The sequence below is a fragment of the Magnolia sinica genome, chromosome 14 (assembly GCF_029962835.1).
Source record: "Magnolia sinica isolate HGM2019 chromosome 14, MsV1, whole genome shotgun sequence".
Classification (NCBI taxonomy): domain Eukaryota; kingdom Viridiplantae; phylum Streptophyta; class Magnoliopsida; order Magnoliales; family Magnoliaceae; genus Magnolia; species Magnolia sinica.
The window spans coordinates 59028889-59051252 of NC_080586.1; the positions used below are offsets into that span (position 1 = coordinate 59028889).

The following is a 22364-nucleotide window of genomic DNA, read 5'->3' on the forward strand; positions in this document are numbered from 1 at the left end:
CTTTAGTTGAAGTAGGAATATGCCAATATGTCCTAGAGGGGAGTGAATAGGACTTTTTAATTTTTATGATTATTTAAAATCCTATCAATCTTATCCTACGTAAATATGCATGCATCAGGATTACTTCAAAGTAACTCTAATGGCTTCCAAGCCAAATAGAGGATCCAGTCATAAAACTATTTGAAGGATAAACAAGATGCAAATCAGTTTATGATGGATGTGACTGTGTGTGGGATGTGATCTTAGATAATCAAATATGAAAACATTTAAGAAAATCACATAAGCAATAGAAGATAATAGAAATCTCAAACACAATCATTTTTATAGTGGTTCGACTACTTGTCTACTCCACTTCCGACGGACGCACTCAACCCTTGAATGTACCGGATCTCACTAAAGGAGGTTTCACAACAGTTTCACCTCAAACCGAAGATTTTAAATCAGGTTCACCTCTAACCAGTACAACCTACACCTAAGTTGACACAGCATGTTTACACGACATAGTTTATGATCTCATGAGCAAGGGTCAACACACAGCACCCTACTTTTAGGCCACACAGGCCAAGGATCCACACAAGGAACCTCATCAGTTTAGACTCCCATGAGCAAGGGTCAACACAAAGCACCCAAGTTTTAGACCACACAGGTCAAGGACCTACACAAGGACCTAAGAGTTTATGCTCTCCACAGAGCAAGGGTCAACCCAAATCACCGTACGTACACTCCCGCTGGAGGTCTCCTATGAGGACTTGCAAGGAGTGAGAAACACCTTAGAACCAATCTTACAGAAGGAATGATCACATGGGTCCTCCGGACTCTAATGACTTATAGATAAGTAGATGAGTCCCATTCAGCGCATTGATGAAGATCTCCTCCTTTGATGACGAAGAATCTTCAGCTCCCTTGAACTAAAACTTAGAAGATGTACTAATACATGGCGACGGGTTGGGTCAAGGTTATGATGGAATCCTACTCTATTAAATATTTTCCTATAAGGGAGATAGAGTGATCCCCATCATCTATGTATTTAAGGCATCCCAGCTTAATGATTTGCCATTAAGGTAGTAGCTGCAGGATCCTATAATGAGGAAGTTCATTCCCCAATCCACTCTATTGAATGTCAATGATGAGGGTAGATTGAAGGATGAACTTTCATGAGAGAAAAGGCTTAGGGTGTATGATCTAGGATTAAATACACAAAAGCACTCTCTATTTTCTCTACAAACAACTAAGGGCAAGCTCTCATTAAATAGGCAAAAGGTTCCAACGAATATAAAACGGTCACATTTATGACAGAGTTCGATGTTCACACCCCAAGTGCAGGGTTGTGATGTAGTAATAAACTCGGTAAGACCGAGGTCGAATCCACAGGGACTGAAACCTGTACGTTATCTGAAAATAACCAGATCTAGAACTAGGCTAAGATGAAATCTAAACCAATTGTGATTTGAGGAATAATGGTGAAATATTAATCTAAACTTAAATAATTCAGAGAAAGGGAACTAGGGATTCAGAGGATCCACTTGTAGAGGTCAGGGAGATCTTATGCCTGCTTCAAAAATCATGAAAATCAACTAGACTTCCTTTGATATAGTTTTCAAGAGATGAAAGGTATATGAATTAGAATGGATTCCATCACCAAACCATGCCCAGGAGACAAAGTCAACAACAGAATTATACTAATTTTCAACCAATCAGATGATTATGAAGGTTAGGAAGGGTACCGCCATCCAACCATGCCCAGGAGGCGATGGTGAACAACAGGGCTTCCTAATGCCATAATCAAAATAAGGAAGAAGAAATACTCACAGCCATTGCAAACCCATTGTAATGTCAGTCACAACAGACCATTAAAAACTACAAATATTCCCATAATAAAAATTAAACCAAAGATCTCTTCAATCTAAACAAAAGGTACATGCATCAAGTTCTCCCATCACGCTACAAGCTTCACCTCTTAGCCCTAGCTAAGAGGTTTAGCCTAGCATGATCATGCTAGAACCAAAGAGAAAAAAAACATCCAAGGACAGAAATAAAATAAAAGGAAAAGAAAAAGGAAACCTCATCTCCACAGCTTTTCTTCTTTTCTTCTGTTTCCCTCCCGGTCTCCCTTGATGCCCAAAGCTTCCTCTCCTTTTATCAGTCCTCCAAACGGTGGCTAGAGAGTGCGCAAGTCCCGTTTACGCAGGCAGCGTGCGCAACACCTTTCGCAGTAGAAATACCCGCCAACTGACTTGTGTTTCGATGAAAATTGTGGGACATACCGCTCATATCCTTGGATTTTGGCATCGTGGCGTTGCTTGACTCTTCCTTGGCTTTCATATGGACGGTCTAGATCGGTCGAATGGGTCATTCTGGTGGGCCATAACGTCGAACCGCGTCCGGTGATCACGGACGCACGGCGTGCGCAAACGGCGTGCGCTGTGATGATTGGTGGGTCCCTGTTCAGCGTCGGCGAGAAAATCCACTGTCCATTAGCTTCTTGGCGAGATTTCGGGTGGGAATGACTGGTTTTGGAGTGATTTTGATATGGTCCACCTGACTTTTCTCGCCGCCGTTCGTCCGACGTTTAAACGCTCGAAACTGATCTCAAATTGGATTGCAAAATTTCTCCACCTAGGCCGTGATGATGGGGACCAAATGAATCTCATGGACGGTCCGGATTACCAATCCGACGCTGATCGAGCTCACACAACAGCCTGAGAAGGCCGGGCGGCGTTCGGTTTTTACGGACGTCCGTAACAAAGGTGCACTGATGCATGGTGGGGTCCACTTAGACTGATCATATGGAGAGGACAATCCAATATAAAAGCCTCTGCATCTGACCTTGATCACGATCCCGAGTTTGGAGAGAAACCGTGGTTCGGATGGGCCACACCGTCAGTCGACGTAGTGGTGAATTCCTTGTAGATGTGAGCCTGGAGGCATGCGTAGACACATCAAAGCAATGAGTATTTGGATAAAATCGTGGCCTTCACACGATGGACGGCTTGGATCACCCAAAAGGATGATGATGGTGGGCCACTACAACATCAGCGGGTGCCCTGCTGCGAAGGAAATATAGAGATTTTCCTTCTGTGTAGGAGAGTCGGGTGGTGTGGGTCAAAGTCGGTTTGACCCGACTTTGCGTTCAGTGCACCTCCAGTGCACGTGTGCTATGCACACTCATCCCATGTAAATGGGTCCCACCGTGATGTTTCGAGCAATCCACTCCATCCGTCCATTCTTCCAGATAATTTCATGGGTCGAGCCCAAGTTGGAAGCATATCTAGTGATCAAATGGGCCCCGAATCAGAGATTTATGGCCTGATTTATCCGTTGGGCCACTTCCCTAGGGATCCAAAGGCTGAATTTTGAAGTGTACGGTTAATTTATGGTCTTCAAACCATGTATAAATTTTCAAACTAATCAGATGGTGGGAACCCTATGATCTTGCATTCTGGACACTTTTCAGCCCACTTGAGCTTCAATTTCTTGATTTTCTTGGATCCCTGGCGTGCAAATCTGTTGATCTTGGTCTCTTAGGGTCCGTCGCTTGCCTTGGTTACTTCAGACCGTTAAATCCATGCTCTCAGTACCTTTTCCCAGTCCAGGCTCGTAAATACGCCCTGCAACACAAATATGATTAAAATGGGCTATTAAACGGTACCATGTTCATAAATCCAGGCAATAACTGGGTCTGATATGCAATATTTGACCCTCAACATTCGATATCATCGAGCAGGGTCGATATCATCGAGCGTATACTCTCGATAGCATCGACTGGCCGCTAGATGACACGAACTCAACTGTCAAACGCTTTTGAAACTGTTTGCCAACTAGTCGAGGAAATCGAATGTGCGTCGATGTCATTGAATTTTGCACTCTGATTTTATCGACATGAGGTTCGATTCCTCAACATTTAAAAAAGTGTGAGTATTTACCTTTGAAATATTTCAAGTACATGATATGATTGAGCATTACTCAATATCATCGAAATTTGAATATCGATGATATCGAGGGCAGTGTCGATTCATCGAAAATTCCAAGGAATTTTTCCTATAAGCTTACTGGATAGTTTTTGTCCACTTTCGTTGACATCAACCATGCCTCGATATGATCGATATTTGAATATCAATTTTATCGAGTGACCCTCGATCCAAGAGAAAAATAACCTGAAAACTTACTGGATAGATTTGTGTCCAAATTCGATATCATCGAGGCACTTCGGATATCATTGAAATTTAAATTCTGAGGATATCGAAGAGCTCTTTGATATATCGAGGATTACATGATCTGCCTTAACAGAACTTTGGACACAACAAACCAAATGTCGATTTTATTGAGTCGGCTCAATGGACTCGAGATTCAAACTTCGAAGATATCGATGAGTCCATCGATCCATCGATAATTCAATCCAGATATCTTTGTGGTTGCTGGACATCTTTGGTCCTCATTTCGATAAGATCGAGTAAGCTTCAAGGACATTGACAACAGGGTTTGATTTCATCGAACCACTTGTCGATAAATCGACAAAGGTAGAAAACTTAAAGATTTTTCTGAAGTTTGAAAAAGTTTTCTAACCAAAAACCTTAGGGTGTTCTATTCAATTTTAAGGGTTTAATTACCTGGTGTTTTGAGACATAGGATGTGAGGCTAAGATTTACCTGTGGCGAGTTCGGACACACATACAGTTGAGGCAGACGCTTAATCAGTCTTCCTGTGGGGCTCCTCTGTCTAGCTGACTCAACGCTCACGCTAATTGACAAACCAGGACACTTCCAACTTAAACCTAAATCTAAACCTACACCTAATCCTAAACCTATAACCCTAACCTAATCTTAAACCTATTTCCATAAAATGACTCTAATCTTTTCATTGTAGAGATAGATAAGAGTTGGATGTGAACTAAGAATAGGTTTGGCCTAGAGTATAAACAAGGGGTTCAAGAGTTTAAGGAATTTGTGCAATATCGGGCATATTCAGGCAATAAGATTATGTGTCCATGTCGAAAATACAAGAACATGGTTCATAAGACTTTAGACAAAGTAGAAGACGATTTGTTCATAGTTGGGATTGGCTAGGGTTACACTTGGTGGATCTATCATGGTGAAGAGTTTCACCAACGAGTTGAGGCCACTGGAGTCCTTACTGACCCAATTGTGCCAGATGACGAGGATGAAGACGTTGAAGATATGTAAGATATCATAAGGGATGTGTTCAGGGGAACAATTGCGGATACTGAATTTACAGCGACAAGTAGTAGCCAGGATATTCCTTCTATGGGTGATGTCGAATTAGAAAAGTTTAGTAGGTTGTTGAGGGATGCGCAATGTCTACTTTATCCAGGGTGTGAGAACTTCTCTAAGTTAAATTTTCTTACAAGGTTACTTCATTTGAAGATAATAAATCGTTGGAGTAACAAATCATTCGACATGCTGCTTAACTTGTTGAAAGAAGCATTACCGGACTGTGAGATATTGCCTAAGTCTCATTACGAGGCAAAATCCTTGATGCGAGACTTAGGCCTTGGTTACATCCCCATACGTGCATGTATAAATGATTGTGTATTGTATTGAAAAGAGCATGAAAATGTTGAACAGTATCCAGAATGTGGATAGTCTAGGTGGAAGTATGACGAAGCCAAATGTAAGAAAATCCTAAAAGGTGTTAAGGACTTCCCATTGAAACCTAGATTGCAAAGATTGTTTACATTTCGCAAGACGGCTAAAGATATGAGGTGGCATAAGGAGAAACACATTCATGATGATAGTACACTGAGGCACCCTGCGGACTCTAAAGCCTGGTAAAATTTTGACAAGCAATAGACTGGTTTGCAGAGAATTCTCGCAATGTTCGACTAGGTCTTGCAAGTGATGGTTTTAATCTATTTGGTAACATAAGTAGCTCGTATAGGATATGGCCAGTGGTACTTATGTCCTACAATTTACCTCCTTGGTTGTGTATGAAAGAGTCATTTTTCATGATGTCATTGCTTATTCCTGGACCCAGGTCACCCGGGAATGATATTGATGTGTATTTGCGACTGTTAGTAGATGAGTTAAATGAGTTGTGGAGTCAAAGTGTAAAGACATATGATACATTTGCAGGACAAACAATTTGATTGCTTGTAGCGGTCTTGTGTACAATAAATGACTTCCCCGCATATGAGAATTTGTCTGGGTGGAGCATGAAGGGAAAGTTGGCTTGTCCTACATGTAGTATTGAGACTTATTCATTGTCATTGAAGCATGATAAAAAAATGTGTTATATGGGCCATCGTCGATTCCTTCCGAAAGATCATAGTTGGCGCAGGAAGACGATGATCTTTGATGGCAAATAAGATCATAGACTACCACCGAAAGAGGTATTTGGAAAAGATGTGATACAACAATTGAGTAACATTGGAGAATTTAGATTTGGTAAGGCATCGCACTTGAAGAAGAGGAAACGTACAGTATTAGAGTATAACTGGAGGAAGAAGAACATTTTTTTGAGTTGCCCTATTGGAGTCATCTAAAATTGCGACACAACTTGGATGTCATGCATATTGAGAAGAATATATGTGACAATATCTTCGGAACATTGATGAACATAGAGAAGAAAACAAAAGACAGTTTCAAGGCTCAATTGGATCTACAAGCAATGGGTTTAAGGAAAGAGTTGTACTTACAACTACATGAAAATTCATATATTATACCAGCAGCCTGCTACACATTGACAAAACTAGAAAAAAATCATTTATGTTAATGGTTGAGATCGGTGAAGTTTCTCGATGGGTATGCGTCAAATATATCTTGGCGCGTAAACATTATGGAATGTAAGGTAACAAGAATGAAAAGTTATGATTATCACGTCCTTCCGTAATGTCTACTACCGGTTGTGATTCGTGGATTCTTAAACAAGGATATCAGTGCATCGCTGATTGAGTTGGGGATATTCTTTAAGGATATGTGTTTGAAATCGTTAAATGTAGATGTTATTAAATGGCTGGAGAGGGACATTGTCATAATTCTTTGTAAACTTAAAATAATATTTTCACATGCGTTTTTCGATGTCATGGTACACCTAGCGATTCACTTACCACACGAGGTAAAACTTGCAGGCCTAATACAATATCGTTGGATGTATCTGATTGAAAGGTGATAGAACCTATTAAAATTTTTATTCATTCCATAAACTGCATATATCTATATATTCATATGTATAACATAGTGATTTTGTGTATAGATACCATCACACACTAAAACAATTTGTGAGGAATAAGGCATGTCCAGAGGGATTCATTGTTGAGGCGTACATTGATAATGAGTGTCTGACATTTTGCTCCATGTATCTTGGTGGTATAGAGACTAGATTCAACCGAGAAGATCAGAATGCCGATGAAGGGTAGGAGCATGAACAAGGACTCATATCTGTATTCACACATAATGTCCATCCTTTAAGGATCCCCGACATTTCAGGATATGGACCTTGGGAATCAAGCAAAGGCGTGGTGGTATGTGTTGCGTAATTGTGAAGAAATAGAGTTGTACTTACAGTAAGTCTTCCCTCGATAATTGTATCTCTACATACGATGATCTTAATGTTTCTTGCTGATGACGTGCCAATTATGTGTAGCAAACACATCGAGAAGATGAAGTCCTAATACCAGACAAATTATGATCGAATGCATCAGGATCAGTTTTCAGAATGGTTCATAAAATGTGTAAGATTTCACCTTATATCGTCCCACACTTAGAATTTTGTTCTATTGCACAATATGTAAACTTAAGAAAATTCCTAAACAATTATATTTTGTACGTGATAATAGATGAAGACGTTGCACACTAGCAACTCTGCGGATGCATCTGATGCACTCTACTCACTGCCGTGTGGCCCTGATAGACGTGTATCTAGATATATAGGTTGTATTGTAAATGAGATTCGGTTCTATATTGAAGAGCGTGAGAAGTATAGGACCACACAAAATAGTGGGGTGGTTGTGAAGGGAATGCATGAAGAGGTAAAAATTGACTTTTATGGCGTTTTGACGGATATTATTGAGTTGAGTTATTATATGAGAAAGCAGGTGTACTTATTTAAATGTAAATTAGTGGGACATTGGAAATAAGTTGGGAATATAGACTGACGAATACTTTACGAGCATAAATTTATCCCGAAAGTGGTTTAAGGACAACCTATATGTCATCGCCAGCCAAGCCGAACAAGTATTTTACCTCGCTGACACCAAGTTAGGTGGCTCTTAGCACATGATGTAGAAAATAAAGCCTAGGAACATATTTGATGTTCCCAAACCAGACATTGAAGATAACGAGGATGAGAAAAATGAAACGTCTAAGGTTAAACAAACATATCAAGAAGACATGCTATCTAGGGATAGATGGATTGATCCAAATGTTGATTTTAATGTGGTGTAATTGGACAGAGATGATATGCCACCTGATTATGTTGATGCCTCAATAATACATGTTGCAGATGATGAAGAGGAAATACTGATCAACGATAGTAATGGTGAAAAAGAAATAGTCCTATGCGATAGTGATACAGACGACGATTATTAAATGTACACGTGATTTACATGTCATTTTTTAATTTGAATAATTTGATTATTACATGTATACATGTTTTACAAGTCATGATTTATTTCTTTAATTGACTTGTTTATAATCCATATTTGTAGTTGAGTTAATTTCTGATTATTTCCTCTTCAAAATGGAGCGTAGCGGATGCATGCAGCATACTTCATCAACTGTTGCGGATGGACTTTCCGGTCCTATTTTCTTCTAGTAGGGCTAAAGAGATACTCAGTCTAGTCGATGAGTGTAGGGAGGAATATATCGATGATGACTCAGATGAAAGATTATACAATCTCAAAGAAATTTCGGGCCTGATGGAAGAATACAACCATAGGAAACTTCGTATGGAAGATGCGGTTTTGTCACTTGTATATCTGAATGGAGTCCCGAGAGACCAGATTTCTCCTATTGTGACTAGCATGTTGGCTGTAAAAATGTCGAGTGCTTCATATAGCTTGACATATACTTCTGCAGCATACGATAACTTACGCAGGGAATATTTTGGATAGTTGATCTGAAGTTGTTTTGTATTATAATGAAATACATGTATTTAATATAGAATGACAATGTGTAATAGAATTTCTAAATTTTACTAGAATGTTTACGGTTTTATTATATTCTACTTGCATTATAGTGTAATGGTTTAATCATATTTTAATCATCTCTCTAAGCATAAGCACAAATTCATTCTACCATCAACACTACTTGTATAATGTTTTAGTATATTCCACTTGCACTGTAAATTTTAGTGTGTTTATTATATTGATGTTCATACACTTATACTAACATTGTTTAAATTTATAAGTTCGTAGTTTGCACATATTCAGTCATGGCACCAGGTGGGAAATCAGGTTGTTCATACACTGGATCTACCCCTTTCACTAGTGATGTGAGGGAGACAATATCGACGTCACATGCTGCATCATAGGCGTCTGATCCCTTAGTTGCGCATACACCAGACACTGCATGTAAGTCTAGACATATATTTCTTTTAGTGACTTTTGTTTATGTTTAGACTTACATATTTCTTTTGCGATAACATCGTCGACCAGCTGGCGAGGACGTGGACCCACGTGTGGGTTAGTTTTAGAGTAACTTATGTGTGAGGGTAGGGTGACGGTAGAGTTCTCGCAGGACTGCCTTAGACCTGTTGGAGACAATTCAGGTTGTTTATATCGGAGGTCGGTGTCGTATGCCGATCTCTGATCCCCACCATCACCCCTGTTAGGCAGATGTGACAGATGATGTATGGCAGCTCATTCGTCAGCGCCTTACCGTAAATTTTAGTAAATTATTTTTTTTTGTGAAAGTTCATTTACAGTTAAGTTATTTTCTTAATAAGTTTATTGCCTTGATCTATTATTTATAAAACTACAGGATAAATTTATCTTAGATTTGAGTGTTCTATACATTTTCCATGCCGTCGATGACATGGTCAGGAAGCAGTTCAAGGAGTACCACGGAGTGTTATACCAGCAGTACAAGCGGTGCAAGACTCACGATGAGGCCGTATTGTCCACACCGCCTCATGTGACTATAAACAACTGGCGGATACTCTGCGAGAGATTTTCAGCTGAGGCTTTTTAGGTAATATTTACATATTTACAATTCTTAAGGTAACAATTAAATTTACAATTAATAACAATGTATTATGAATAATGTATTCAGAAGAGGAGCAGAATAAATTCTACGAACAGGAAAAAGTTACAAGTGAACCATGTAACTGGTTCGAAGTCATTTGTACGACATTGTTATGACATGGTAAGAAATTACTAGTTATTATTAAGTTGATCTATTCTTTTTATGCATTTATATTAACTCTATTGTCCTTTTGATTGAGCAGCGAGATTCCATCACCGGCCAGGAGCCTGGATTAGTGGACCTCTACAGAGGGACTCACTGTCGGCAGGTGATGGGATCTTGGGTTCATCCTAGAGCCAATGAGAATTGGGTAAAAATCCTTACATTGTAAAATTTAATTGCATTGATTTATAATAATGTTATTTGTTATGAAAATTCATATATTTTTATTACAGGCGGCGATGGACACCATATGCAGTCAGCCCACTCTCGATGGTAGTCAACAGAGTGAGCCAGATATCCTTAGCGAGGTGCTTGGCACCCGTTCTGGATATGTGCATGGGCTTGGCCATGGTGCTAAGCTTATGACACCTGCTAAAGCTGCCTCCAGCCGATCCGTCGCTGGGGAGAGCACTCTACACCGAGCTGATATGGCAGAGAGAGGTTTAGCAGTTATGGGTTGTCATCGATGAGATTAGGGAGCAGCTGGAGAGGTAGAGGGAGGAGCAGAGGTGTAGGGAGGAGGAGTAGAGGCGGAGAGAGGAGGAGCAGAGGTGTAGGGAGGAGGAGGAGCAAAGGAGGAGAGAGGAGGAGAGGCGACGGGAGGAGCAGGAGAGGAGAATTGAGGAGATGTGAGTGGAGCATGAGCGATGGATGCAGGAGATGTTTCAGGCTCTCGCTGCACGCTTTGCCACCGATGCCCTACCACTTCCGCCTTCATTTTTTTGATTTATTTTATTTTATTTATAATTTATTTTATATATAAATGTTAAACTTATATGTATTTGTGTGTGGATGAATGTGGGTTGTATGTGGATGTGGATAGGATTGTTTATGTATGGATGGATATGGTTTATGTTTGGATGGATGTGGATGTGAATATGATGAAAATCTATTATAACAGGTATATTTACAGGTGTATATTAGGAATTTTTTCCTGAATTTTGAAAATAAATGAAACTGGGAAGAAAAGGACTATTACCGACGAAATATTTCGTTGGTAATAGTAAGTCGAAGACTTATACTAACGAAATATTTCGTAGGTAAAAATTAATACTAATGATTTATATATGAGATATACTGACGAATTCTTTCATCTGTAATAGCTGGCTTATGCCAATGAACATACTCATCGGTATTATTAATCCACAGTTTTACCAACGAAAATATTCATTGGTATAAGCTGTGTTTACCAACGAAATATATTATTTTTTCCTACCAAAAGCAACATGTTTTGCCGACGATTTTAGTCGTCGGTATTTGTTTTACCATTGTCGACGAAGTCATATTTCGTCGGAAAAAGCCTTTAGCCACGGTCTTATCACAATGATCTTTCTGATGACAGGTTTCATTGGTAATAATCATTACTGACGAAAAAAGATAAAATAATGACGAATTATGTCGTCGGTGCAATTTCCTGTAGTGTATACATTGATTGCCTATATTGAAATGCTCACAAAAATCCATCTTGCATGCCTTAACTCCCGTTAAGGGTTTCCGTTTGTGGAGTTCCGTCATGCCCTTGTCACTCATATGACCTAACTGCATATGCCACATATATTTGTACCATTTTTACCAAATTCTGCGTATGAGGTAGTAGCGACCTCACCCATAAATGTGTTCTCGACCAACTTATGTCCTTTTATTAACATCATTGCATCTCTGGTGACCTTCATTAAACTGGCAGATGCGGTGAATGTGCAACCGTTCGTATCTAAAACCCTCAAGGATATTAAATTTTCTTAAAGCTCTGGGACATGACTGGCATCACTTAGAGTTTGAATGATTCTGTTAAACATCCTTACCTTGATAGTCCCTATTCTGAGGCCTAACATGCTGCGTCATTGCCCATCAGAGCACTTTCACCATTATAGGACTTTTAGTAATTGAACCAAATCATATCTGGACATATGTGATAAACATCTTGAATCTAGAATCCAAATGTCTGAGAGACGACTCACATATGAAGAAACCGAGAGGTCTCCTTTTGAGTTCTCTTCTACTACACTCGCTGATTTAGTTGTGTTACATTTTCCTTTGTTTTTACTTTCTATGTTATCCTTTCATTTATGGTAATCTCTCTTAAAGTGCCCATTTATGTCCCAATAAAAGCATCTGTCCTTTGCCTTCGATTTCGATATGGACTTTTCTTCTCGTTAGACTGAGATCGCTCCACAGATCGCCCATGTTGCTGACCCCATTTCGCGACTAACCCTTATACTTAAGTCCTCATCACTCGAGTTCTTCCATATCTCGTTGGAAATGAGCACTACAATGATTTCTTCAAGCTTCACTATATTATTCATATACAAGAGAGTAATGATGAGATGGTCGTATGACAAGGGAAGCGATGTTAGTAGTAGTACCTTATTGTCTTTTTCTAAGATCGTCTCTCTGAGCCTTACCAATTTGTTACATAGCTTTGTAAACAAGTTTATGTGCTCTGCGAGATCCAATCATTCCTTCAATTTCAGCCCCAAAAGTTATTTCTTTACAAACAACTTATTCATTAGGGAGTTCGACATATATAGGTCTTCTAACTTTTCCACATCTTGATGGGAGATTCCTTATATAGGACATCATACATAACCCCATACAATAGACATAAACGGATGATGCTTATAACTTTCTCCCTAAGATCACTCTAATCATCATCCAATCAAGATGTCTATTTAGGCAAGTTTGTGAGCGAAGTTAGAGGACATTTATACAAAAAGGTCCCTTGAAAATCGCCTGCACTTAAAGTTGCAGTTGTTCAACTTTAAGATGGTAGAAAGAGGGGATGTTGAGGCCCACAATACCAATTTTAACAAGATAATCTGCAAATTATTGGATGTAGAGGTAGTAGTTAATGACGAAGATCAGGCGTGTATCTTGTTGAATTCACTCTCAGCTTCGTATGAGTATTTTAAAGACATCTTATGCACCAATAACACAACCCTTAGTATCGATACCATTATTTCAGCCCTTAAGGGAAAGGCAATGAGAAAGAAAAAGGTAGCATGGGAGCTTCTACTGATGCATTATTTACGAGGGGTCGAAATTCTAAGCGGGATATATGATCTTCTCGATCGACTTCCAAATCCAAGAGCAAAGGCAAGGGAAAGTTAAATTGCTGGAATTATGGGATGTCAGGGCACATGAAGAGGGATTGTACTAATCTTAAAGTAAAGAAAAAGAACTTAAAAGCTTCTTCTAGGGAGGCCAACACTGCCACATTTGATAAAGGAACGAGCAGAGCAAATGTTTTGTCTATGTCCATGATCGGACACCTACACGATGACCGTAGGGACAAATGGATTTTGGATACAGGAACATCACATCACATGACTCCTCATCAGAGTTGATTCACCAGTTACAAAGAATATGATGGTGGCCATGTATTTATGGGCAATGACAATGCCTATAATGTTGTTGGTATTGGCAATGTTCACATCAACATGTTTGATGAGATGGAGTGTACCTTGACTAAGGTGAGGCACGTTACTAATATGAAGAAAAATTTGATATCTCTTGCTGCACTTGAGGTAATTGGGTATAGATTCACCAGTTTCAATGTTGTCCTTAAAGTTTCAAAGGGGGCACTCATAGGATTGAAAGCACAGAGACATGATAATCTTTACAGGTTGATCGGGAGTACGTCAATAGGTGGATGTGCAGCAGCTGTAGTGGATTCCACGTCTACACGTAAGTGGCATGCATGTCTGGGCCACATGAGCAAGCGGGGTATGAATGTACTTTCTGATTGTTGTTTAATTCCAACTTTTAAATGTTTTGATTTAAATATATGTGAGCATTGTATATATGGTAAACAATCTAGGCTATTTTTTAAATTTAGAAAACATATATGTAAGGGTGTGCTTGATTATGTGCATTTTGATGTATAGGGGCCGTCACCTGTGGTCTCTGTCGGAGGGTTGTCATGGTTTGTCACATTCCTTGATGACTACTCTCGAAAAGTTTGAGTTTATTTAATGAAACACAAATTTGAGGTTTTCACTAATTTCAAATAATGGAAGGCCATGGTGGAAAAGCAGACAATGCGAAAAGTGAAAGTTTTAAGGACTGATAATGGTGGTGAATTTACTTTTACTGAATTTAATTAATTTTCTAAGGATTAAGGGATCATAAGGCACAACATAGTGCGCCGCATGCCCGAACAAAATGGTGTGTTTGAGTGGATGAATTAGACTCTCTTAGAGAGGGCCCGATGCATAGGGGTGTACATGAACTGAGCTAGCTCAGTTAACTCGCTCGACTTGACTCAACTTGAAAAAGATCAATTTGACTCGGTTCGAAGTTGAGTTCGAGCCGAGTTGAGCTGATTTTTTGAGCTTGAAAAAAATTTCGAACTGAGTTCGAGCTTGCCCAAGCTCGATTCGACTCGGATTGAACCCAACTCGAATCGAACTCGGATCGAACCAATTCAGTGACTTAGTTACTTTGATATTGATGTTGCTCACCAAGTGTTTGATGAAATGACTCAACAAAGTGTGGCTGGTGGCAAGGAAGGTATGTACATGAAACAAATACCATTTTTTTCTTGATTTTTATGTTGCTTAGAAGGTTTTTGATGAAATACTTGTAAAACCACTGCTGTCGTTTTACATACAGTGAGGTTTTGAAAGTGTAGTCCATGTGTTTGTGAAAATGCTGCACAGGCGAACTCGGTTCGATCTTGGCTCGAACTCGCCCGAGCTACTGACCTAACCGAGTCGAGTTGGCTCGTTAGGCTCGAGGACCGAGCTGAGTTGATTTTGAGTTAAGGTTAGCTAGTGGCTGAGCCGACTCAATGTGAGGCCAGCTCGACTCGATTCGACTCGGTGTACACCCCTACCAATGCATGTTTAGTAATGCTGGGTTGGTCAAAGACATATGGACTAAGGCCTACTATTTGGTGAATCGGTCTCCTTCTATAAAGATTGATTACAGGATTCCAGAAGAAGTATGGAGTGGCCATAAGGTTGACTACTTGGATTTGTGTATATTTAGTTGTGAGGATTACTCTTAAGTACCGTCAAGTTGAGAGAGATAAGCTAGATTAAAGAGCTAAAAAGTATATCTTTGTTGGCTATGATGGTGGTGTGAAGGGTTACAGGTTGTATGATAAGGTTACAAGTAAAATCATCATTAGTCGGGACGTCAACTTCGACAAAGGGTCCCTATTCCGCAAGAGTGAGAAGGGTGAGCAAAAGGAACCGAAAAGCTTGGTCCATGGATGTTTAGGTTGACATAGGTAATACTCAAGCATAGATAGATACGCAGACAGATGTACAGGAGTAGGTGGAGCAGCCACCTATGAGAAGGAATCCACCATGAGATCGCAGGTTATCGATGTGATATAGGGACGACTCTAATATCGTATATGCCCTCATTACATATGATGGGGATCTTCCTACTCTTCAGGAGGCTCTTGATGAGCTTAATGTAAAAAAGCGGAAGACGACAATAGATGATGAGATGAACTCTTTGTACAAGAACAACACACGAGAGCTGGTGGAGCTTTTAGTGAGCTGAAAAGTGATTAGGTGCAAGTGAATTTTCAAGAAAAAAATATGATAGATACAAAGCAAGGTTGGTGGCGAAGAGTTACTCTTATAAAGAAGGAATCAACTTTACAGAGATATTGGCATCGATTGTAAAATAAGCATATATCAGATTCGTATTAGCACTAGTTGCCCAATATGATCTAGAGATAGAATAGATGGATGTGAAGATTGCATTCTTGCACAGGGAATTGGAAGACCAGATCTAAATGAAGTAACAAAATGGCTATAACGTACAAGGGGTAGAGAACAAGGTTTGCAGGTTAAAGAGGTTGTTGTACGGTTTAAAACGGTCGCCTAAGCAGTTGTATAAAAAATTTAATTATTTCATGTTAAGCTAGAAATTTACTAGGAGTGAATACGATCATTGTGTCTATTACAAGACGCTAAATAGTGGCAAGTTCATCATCCTAGTATTATATGTTGATGACATGTTGATCTCCAGTCATAGCATATCTGAAATCAATGTATAAATAATGACAAGTTCATCATCCTAGTATTATATGTTGATGACATGTTGATCTCTAGTCATAGCATGTTTGAAATCAATGTACTAAAGACTCGGTTATCAGGGACATTAGAGATGTAATATCTGAGGGCTGCAAAAAGAGTTCTCAGTATAAATATTCATAGAGACAGGAAGAGGAGCATGCTCTGGTTATCTCAGTTATAATACCTTGAGAAGGTGTTGATCAAGTATGGGATGAATAAGGTAAAGCCAATTAGCGTTCCCCATATGACCCACTTCAAGCTTTTCTTAGAACAATGTCCTAAAGAAAATAAGGAAAAGCAGGATATGTTTTGTGTGCCTTATTCGAATGTTGTGGGCAGTTTAATGTATACCATGGTCTGTATGAGACTAGATATTTCACAAGCAATTGATGTTGTGAGCGGATACATGTTAAACCCCAGCAAACACTAGTAAGTGGTGAAATGACTACTTTGATACATTCGAGGTATAAAGGACAAGTTAGTCGGGCATGTTGATTCAGATTACGCATGTAATATGGATTCACACTGATGTGAATTTTTTCCAAAGTCATACCTCCTTCCTCAAGCACTTATTGGATAAAATGGTGACGAACATCAATATAACAGCTAATTTGCTACCTTTTAAGATATTTTACATTATAAAATTACCCTTTCTATTTTAAATATTTAATTCTATTTAAAAAGGGTCATTTTAATAAATTACCATAAATACTAGGTGCGTATATAAGTGAATATTACATCTAGATGTGGATCTAGATTTACTGTTTTTGATTTTAAATTAAAAAATTTTAATTATAGAAGTAAATAATTTAATTAGGGAAATTTTAATAAATTTTCATAATAAATATTTAATTAGAAAACGTGCATTTACTCCCGCCATTTGATAAAAAATGGGAGATGTATAAAATAATTAAAAAAAAATGGAATTACGATTCCAAATGATTTTTTTTTTCTCAATGTAAACTTTACCTTTAACCTAGTTTTTTTGAATCTTTACTTTCAAATTCTAAACTTTAGGGTTTTTTTGGACAAGAATACCCCTACAATACAAACCCATTTTCTGAAATCTCCTCCCATCTTCATACAAGAATACCATTCTACCAAAAACCCATTTTCTGAAATATTCTCCTCTCTTCCTACGAGAATACCCTTCCTTAAATATTTTCTTCTATTTCTATTTCTTTCTAAAATTTTATCTTTTCAATATATAAAGTTTACATATTTTTTCGGACAAGAATACACTTGCTACTACAGACCGTTATTTTTTTTTTTTCATTTTCTTTTGTCAACGAAGAACAAAAATGGTGACTCCATCGAATAAGCCACACATTGCAGATATATTTGGACAAATTTTTCTAGACCCTAAACCCTAAAAATTTGCACTTGCACGAGTTCTTGGTCAATTTCATATAGTCTTTCATCAAATTACCCAAGTTATCCATCAAATTGCCTGAGTGTTCTCAATGAAATTGCTCAAGAACTCGCTAAAAATTAAACGAGAACTCGATGAAATTGATTAAGAAATCCTCTAAATTGACCGAATTTTCGGTGAAATCAAAACTTTACTTTCCAATTTGGAGGACTTCTCAGTGAAATTGACTGAGAACTCGATGAAATTGATCGAGAACTCGGGCAATTGCAAAATTTTAGGATTTAGGATTTAGAAAAATTTGTTCAAATATACCTACAATGCGTGACTTCTTCGATGGAGGCACCATTTTCATCATTTGTTTACATAAGAAAATGAAGAAAAAAAAGTAATTGTTTGTGGTAGCAAGTGTATTCTCATGCAAAAAAAATGTAAACTTTATAAATAAAAAAGATAAAATTTTAAAAAGAAATAGGAAGAGAGGAGAAGATTAAAGGAAAATGGGTTTTTGGTATAAGGGTATTCTCGTAGGAAGAGATTAAAAAATTTCAGAAAATGAGTTTTTGGTATAAGAGTATTCTTTTATGAAGAGGAAAGAAGATTTCAGAAGATGGGTTTGTATTGTAGTAGTATTCTTGTCCGATAAAAACCCGAAAGTTTAGAATCAGAAAATAAAGTTTCGGTCGTTCAAAAAAGTTTGTGGGTAAAAGGTGAAAAAACTCAATCCAAATCCCTCGTACCATTCGGATTACTTGTTATTTGGGTAAGCGAGTGTTACTCTTACGTATGACCCACCTTGATAATATGTTGTGTATCCATTCCTTCTATTAGTTTTTATAGCCTATTTTGAAACAACATTTTAAAAATATAAGCGTATCCAAATCTAAAATAAACCACACCACAATATGCAATTATGATTAAACGCTCACCATTAAAAACTTCCCAAGGCCAACTGTAAGCAGATCCATAATGTTTATTTGTCATCCTAAGGTCAAGGGGAACTGGATGAAGGGAAAATAAAAAGATTAACTTGATCCAAAACTCCTATAGCCTACAAAAAGCTTTTAATGATTGTTAAAGTCGTGTGGTCTACCATAGATTTGGATCTGCTTAAGTTTTGGGACAACGTACGTAAACAAGTTGAATAAACGGATGGCCGGCTTGGATATGAAAAAAAAAATCAAGGTGAGCCCCACACGGTAAGGGTGACACTCCCTAAGTGTGTTGGAGACTCAGATTCGGTAGTGACACGCACAGTACCTACACCTCCATGCTGGTGGGTGCTGGAAAAGCTGTTGTTTCATCATCATGATGCATGTGTTTTATTCACTCTGTCCATCCAATTCAAGAGCTCATATTACGCCATGATTCTAAAAATGCGGTAGATCTGTGGCTATACTATAGGAAAACAGTGGTTATTGAACGCACACCATTAAAATAGAAAATAAATATATATTACAGTGGGCCGTAGGAAGCTTTTAACTGTGAGAGTTCAATCACCACAGTTTCATGTGGTGTGGTCCATCCAAAATTTGGATACGATATAATTAGGAACGTAGCGTAATAAGAGAGTAAAAAAAATAAGTATGAATAGAGTCGTTAAAACACATACATCATGGTGGGCCCACAGGGCTTTTCCAGCACCGACCGGATACTGGCCGTGTACCTACGGAATCCGAGTCGTCTTTCACCATGTGGTGGCACATGGTTCATCCTCGTCAGAGGCAGCATTGATGTACAGCTGAAAATAAGGATGGTCCACTCATCACGTGCTTCACCACCATATTATTACTAGAGACAAAATCATTCAACGTATACACGTGAGGCCCATCCATTCATCAGTCAGGTTCGCCACCAGATAATATATATCTGGTAGAAATGGATTTGACAAAAAAAAAAACCATTGCCTTAGTTTAAAGGTTCAACGTCCATTTGTGTGGCTCAAAAATCAGGTTATCCACTCATTAGGTATGCTACTGTATATGGAAGCTTTGAAAGAAGAAAAAGCGGTCTACATGGCCTAAAGATGAGTGGACCGGCTTACTTTCCACGCCCTGTCATACTGACTACGAACCCCACATCGATATATCACACGTGTGCCCTGATTTGGGGGATATTCAATCTTCTCTCGGGAATAGTTCCAGAGTCTATGATTGCATAACGTTGGACAGAAGTATGTTCCACGCATAAATTGAAAAGTACTACAGGGACGCAATTCGCGACACGCTTACTGACTTAACACGTGTGAAAGATCAGGGCCATTCATCAGAAGGCGATCCATGCCCTGATCTAAAGATGAGGTGGGCTGTTGTGGGGACCTACGGGAACTGTGCATCAGATGCAACCCGTCCAATAGATGGGCCCGAATGGAAACTTGCATAGGCCAAGCAATAGAAACTCAGGTGGGGGCCACACCACGAGGAGGAACAATTGGAAGAGGACGCCCAAACGATAAAACCTTCCTCACTTTTTGTGGGGCCCACCGTATTGTGTGTATACCGTCAAACCCATTCATCAGGTGGGTCACACCATGCACGTGAATTTATTGGTCTAAGAACACCGTGGACGGCGTGGATCAGCCGTGGCCCCACAGCAATCTGGTAAAACGTTAGAGAGAGAGAGAGAGAGAGAGAGAGAGAGAGAGTTTTCATACAGTGATTCCTTTGAGATTGATACTGGTCTTGTTTGCAAGCTCATTGTGTTTGATGATGGAATATGCAAGCTGTGGAACGTAATGGCCAGCGTAGCTCTCACCTGCTATATAGAAATCTCTATTCTTATACTCTGGAAATCTCTCCAACCAGTTCACCAAGAACACATAAGCATCCTTTGCTGTTTGTCTGTCACCGCTCAGATCGTAATCTGACGTCGTGTTTGAGTAGGAAAACCCCACCCCAGCCGGTGACTCCAAGAACAACACATTCGCTACTGTAACAGCACCGTTCCAATCCAACACATTAGACAAAGTAAAAAAAAAAAAGAAGCCCAAAATCAAGAGAAGAAAAATGAAAATTAAAAATAAGAATAATCCCACCTTTGTTCCATGCGTATTTGTTCCGATAGAGTGTTTTACCGTCGCTCATTACTCGAAAAGGTCCTAATTCTTCCATTGCTCCAAACCCAAGTGAAGAACAACCAGGCCCTAAGAAGACATAAACATAAATGTTTATTGCAATTAATATAGTTAAGGGTATGTTTGGATGCACTATCCAACTGAATCAAAATAATTTTTACAATATGTGGAAACAACTAGATTGTATTTTCCTTAGCATTTAATAAAGGAAAAGGTGATGATCAGAGAGATTATCCTTAATTGCATTCACATGAAACAATGGAAGAACTATCATATTTCTTCCATTGCTCAACAAGACATAAACCTTAATCAGAATTAATATTGATAACGGCGCGTTTGGATGCACGATCGAATAAAATCCTAATGGTCAGTGCAATATATGGAAACAACCAAATTGTACTTGTTATTAATATTAAGGCTTCATTATCTGAGTCGGCTACCAATTCAAAGGCTAATTCCTCATTTGGAATGCTAGGATTTTGCAATCAAATGCACTTGTACATCCAAACACGGCCTAAACCAAATTCTTATTTCAATTCGACGTGGATCCTAATCAAATATACACATTGACAAGGATCAAACACCTACCACTGTTTATCATTAGCAACAACGATAATCTAGATTAATTACCTCCATTGAGCCATAAGAGGAGAGGTTTGGAGGCATGATGAAATTCCACAGCCTCAGCAAAGTAGTAAAAGAGAGCCCTACCGGTCTTCTCATCGACAGTTACATAACCTCCATAATGAGCAAAATCTATATTCTCTGGCTGGCCTGGTAGCTTTATGATCTTGTCTTTCTCCTTTGATCCTTGCTGGGGAATAAGAAGATGATCTGATTCGACGACTTCGGTCTCGAAAGGGCGGTCGTTGGTGGGCCCACGCTTCTTCAAGAACGTCTTGAGAGCGTCGCTTTGTCTGGCATCGATTTTCAATGGAGAAATGCATAGTAAGAGAGAGAAGATGAAGAAGAAGAAAACGGAACTGGGCTTCTTCACCATCTTTCTTTTATTCCTTCCACCCAAAAATGTCAGCTGATGGTGGAAGGATAGAAGAGAGGGAGAGACTGCGTGTATTTATATACATAGAGAAAGGAAACGTGATTCAGATCATCTTTGAATTGAGGGAATAAGGGATCCGGACACGTAAGGAATTTGTTTGCATGTTTCCAAATTTAATACAATTGGTGCCGTTGATTCCGGATTGTGGTGCTGTGATTGGATACAATATGATCCAAGTTTGGATATGGGGATCATTTTTTAATGATCCAAACCGTTCAATGGATGGGCCTGGCCATGGATTGGGACACCCAAAAGGGAAATTATCAGGTTGGTACGTTTCGACCATTTGATCTTTTGACTTGTTTTATTTGAACATGGGCAGTCTCCCTAACCGTTGTTTTTGCGGGACATTGGGTTGGAGTCTCGGGCCTTCCAATTTTGGACGTGGATTGCGATCCTACCCCGCCCGGACGGACTCGGTCCTGTTAGGGGCTCCATGGGGCCCACTGTGATGTATGTATTTTAT

At 39.0% G+C, this 22364-nt stretch overlaps 1 protein-coding gene across 1 annotated transcript in view; it reads right to left on the reverse strand.

Moving 5' to 3' along the window:
- The window catches only part of LOC131225845 (serine carboxypeptidase II-3-like), a 40473-nt gene extending 18576 nt beyond the window's left edge, over positions 1-21897 (reverse strand). The window contains exons 1-3 of the mRNA XM_058221441.1: positions 21469-21897; positions 20800-20907; positions 20419-20693 (exon numbers count right to left, since the gene is read on the reverse strand). Coding sequence (XP_058077424.1) covers positions 20419-20693; positions 20800-20907; positions 21469-21838 — 753 coding nt within the window. The 5' untranslated portion in view covers positions 21839-21897. The remainder of the gene's footprint in view (positions 1-20418; positions 20694-20799; positions 20908-21468) is intronic.
- Positions 21898-22364: the final 467 nt, after the last annotated feature.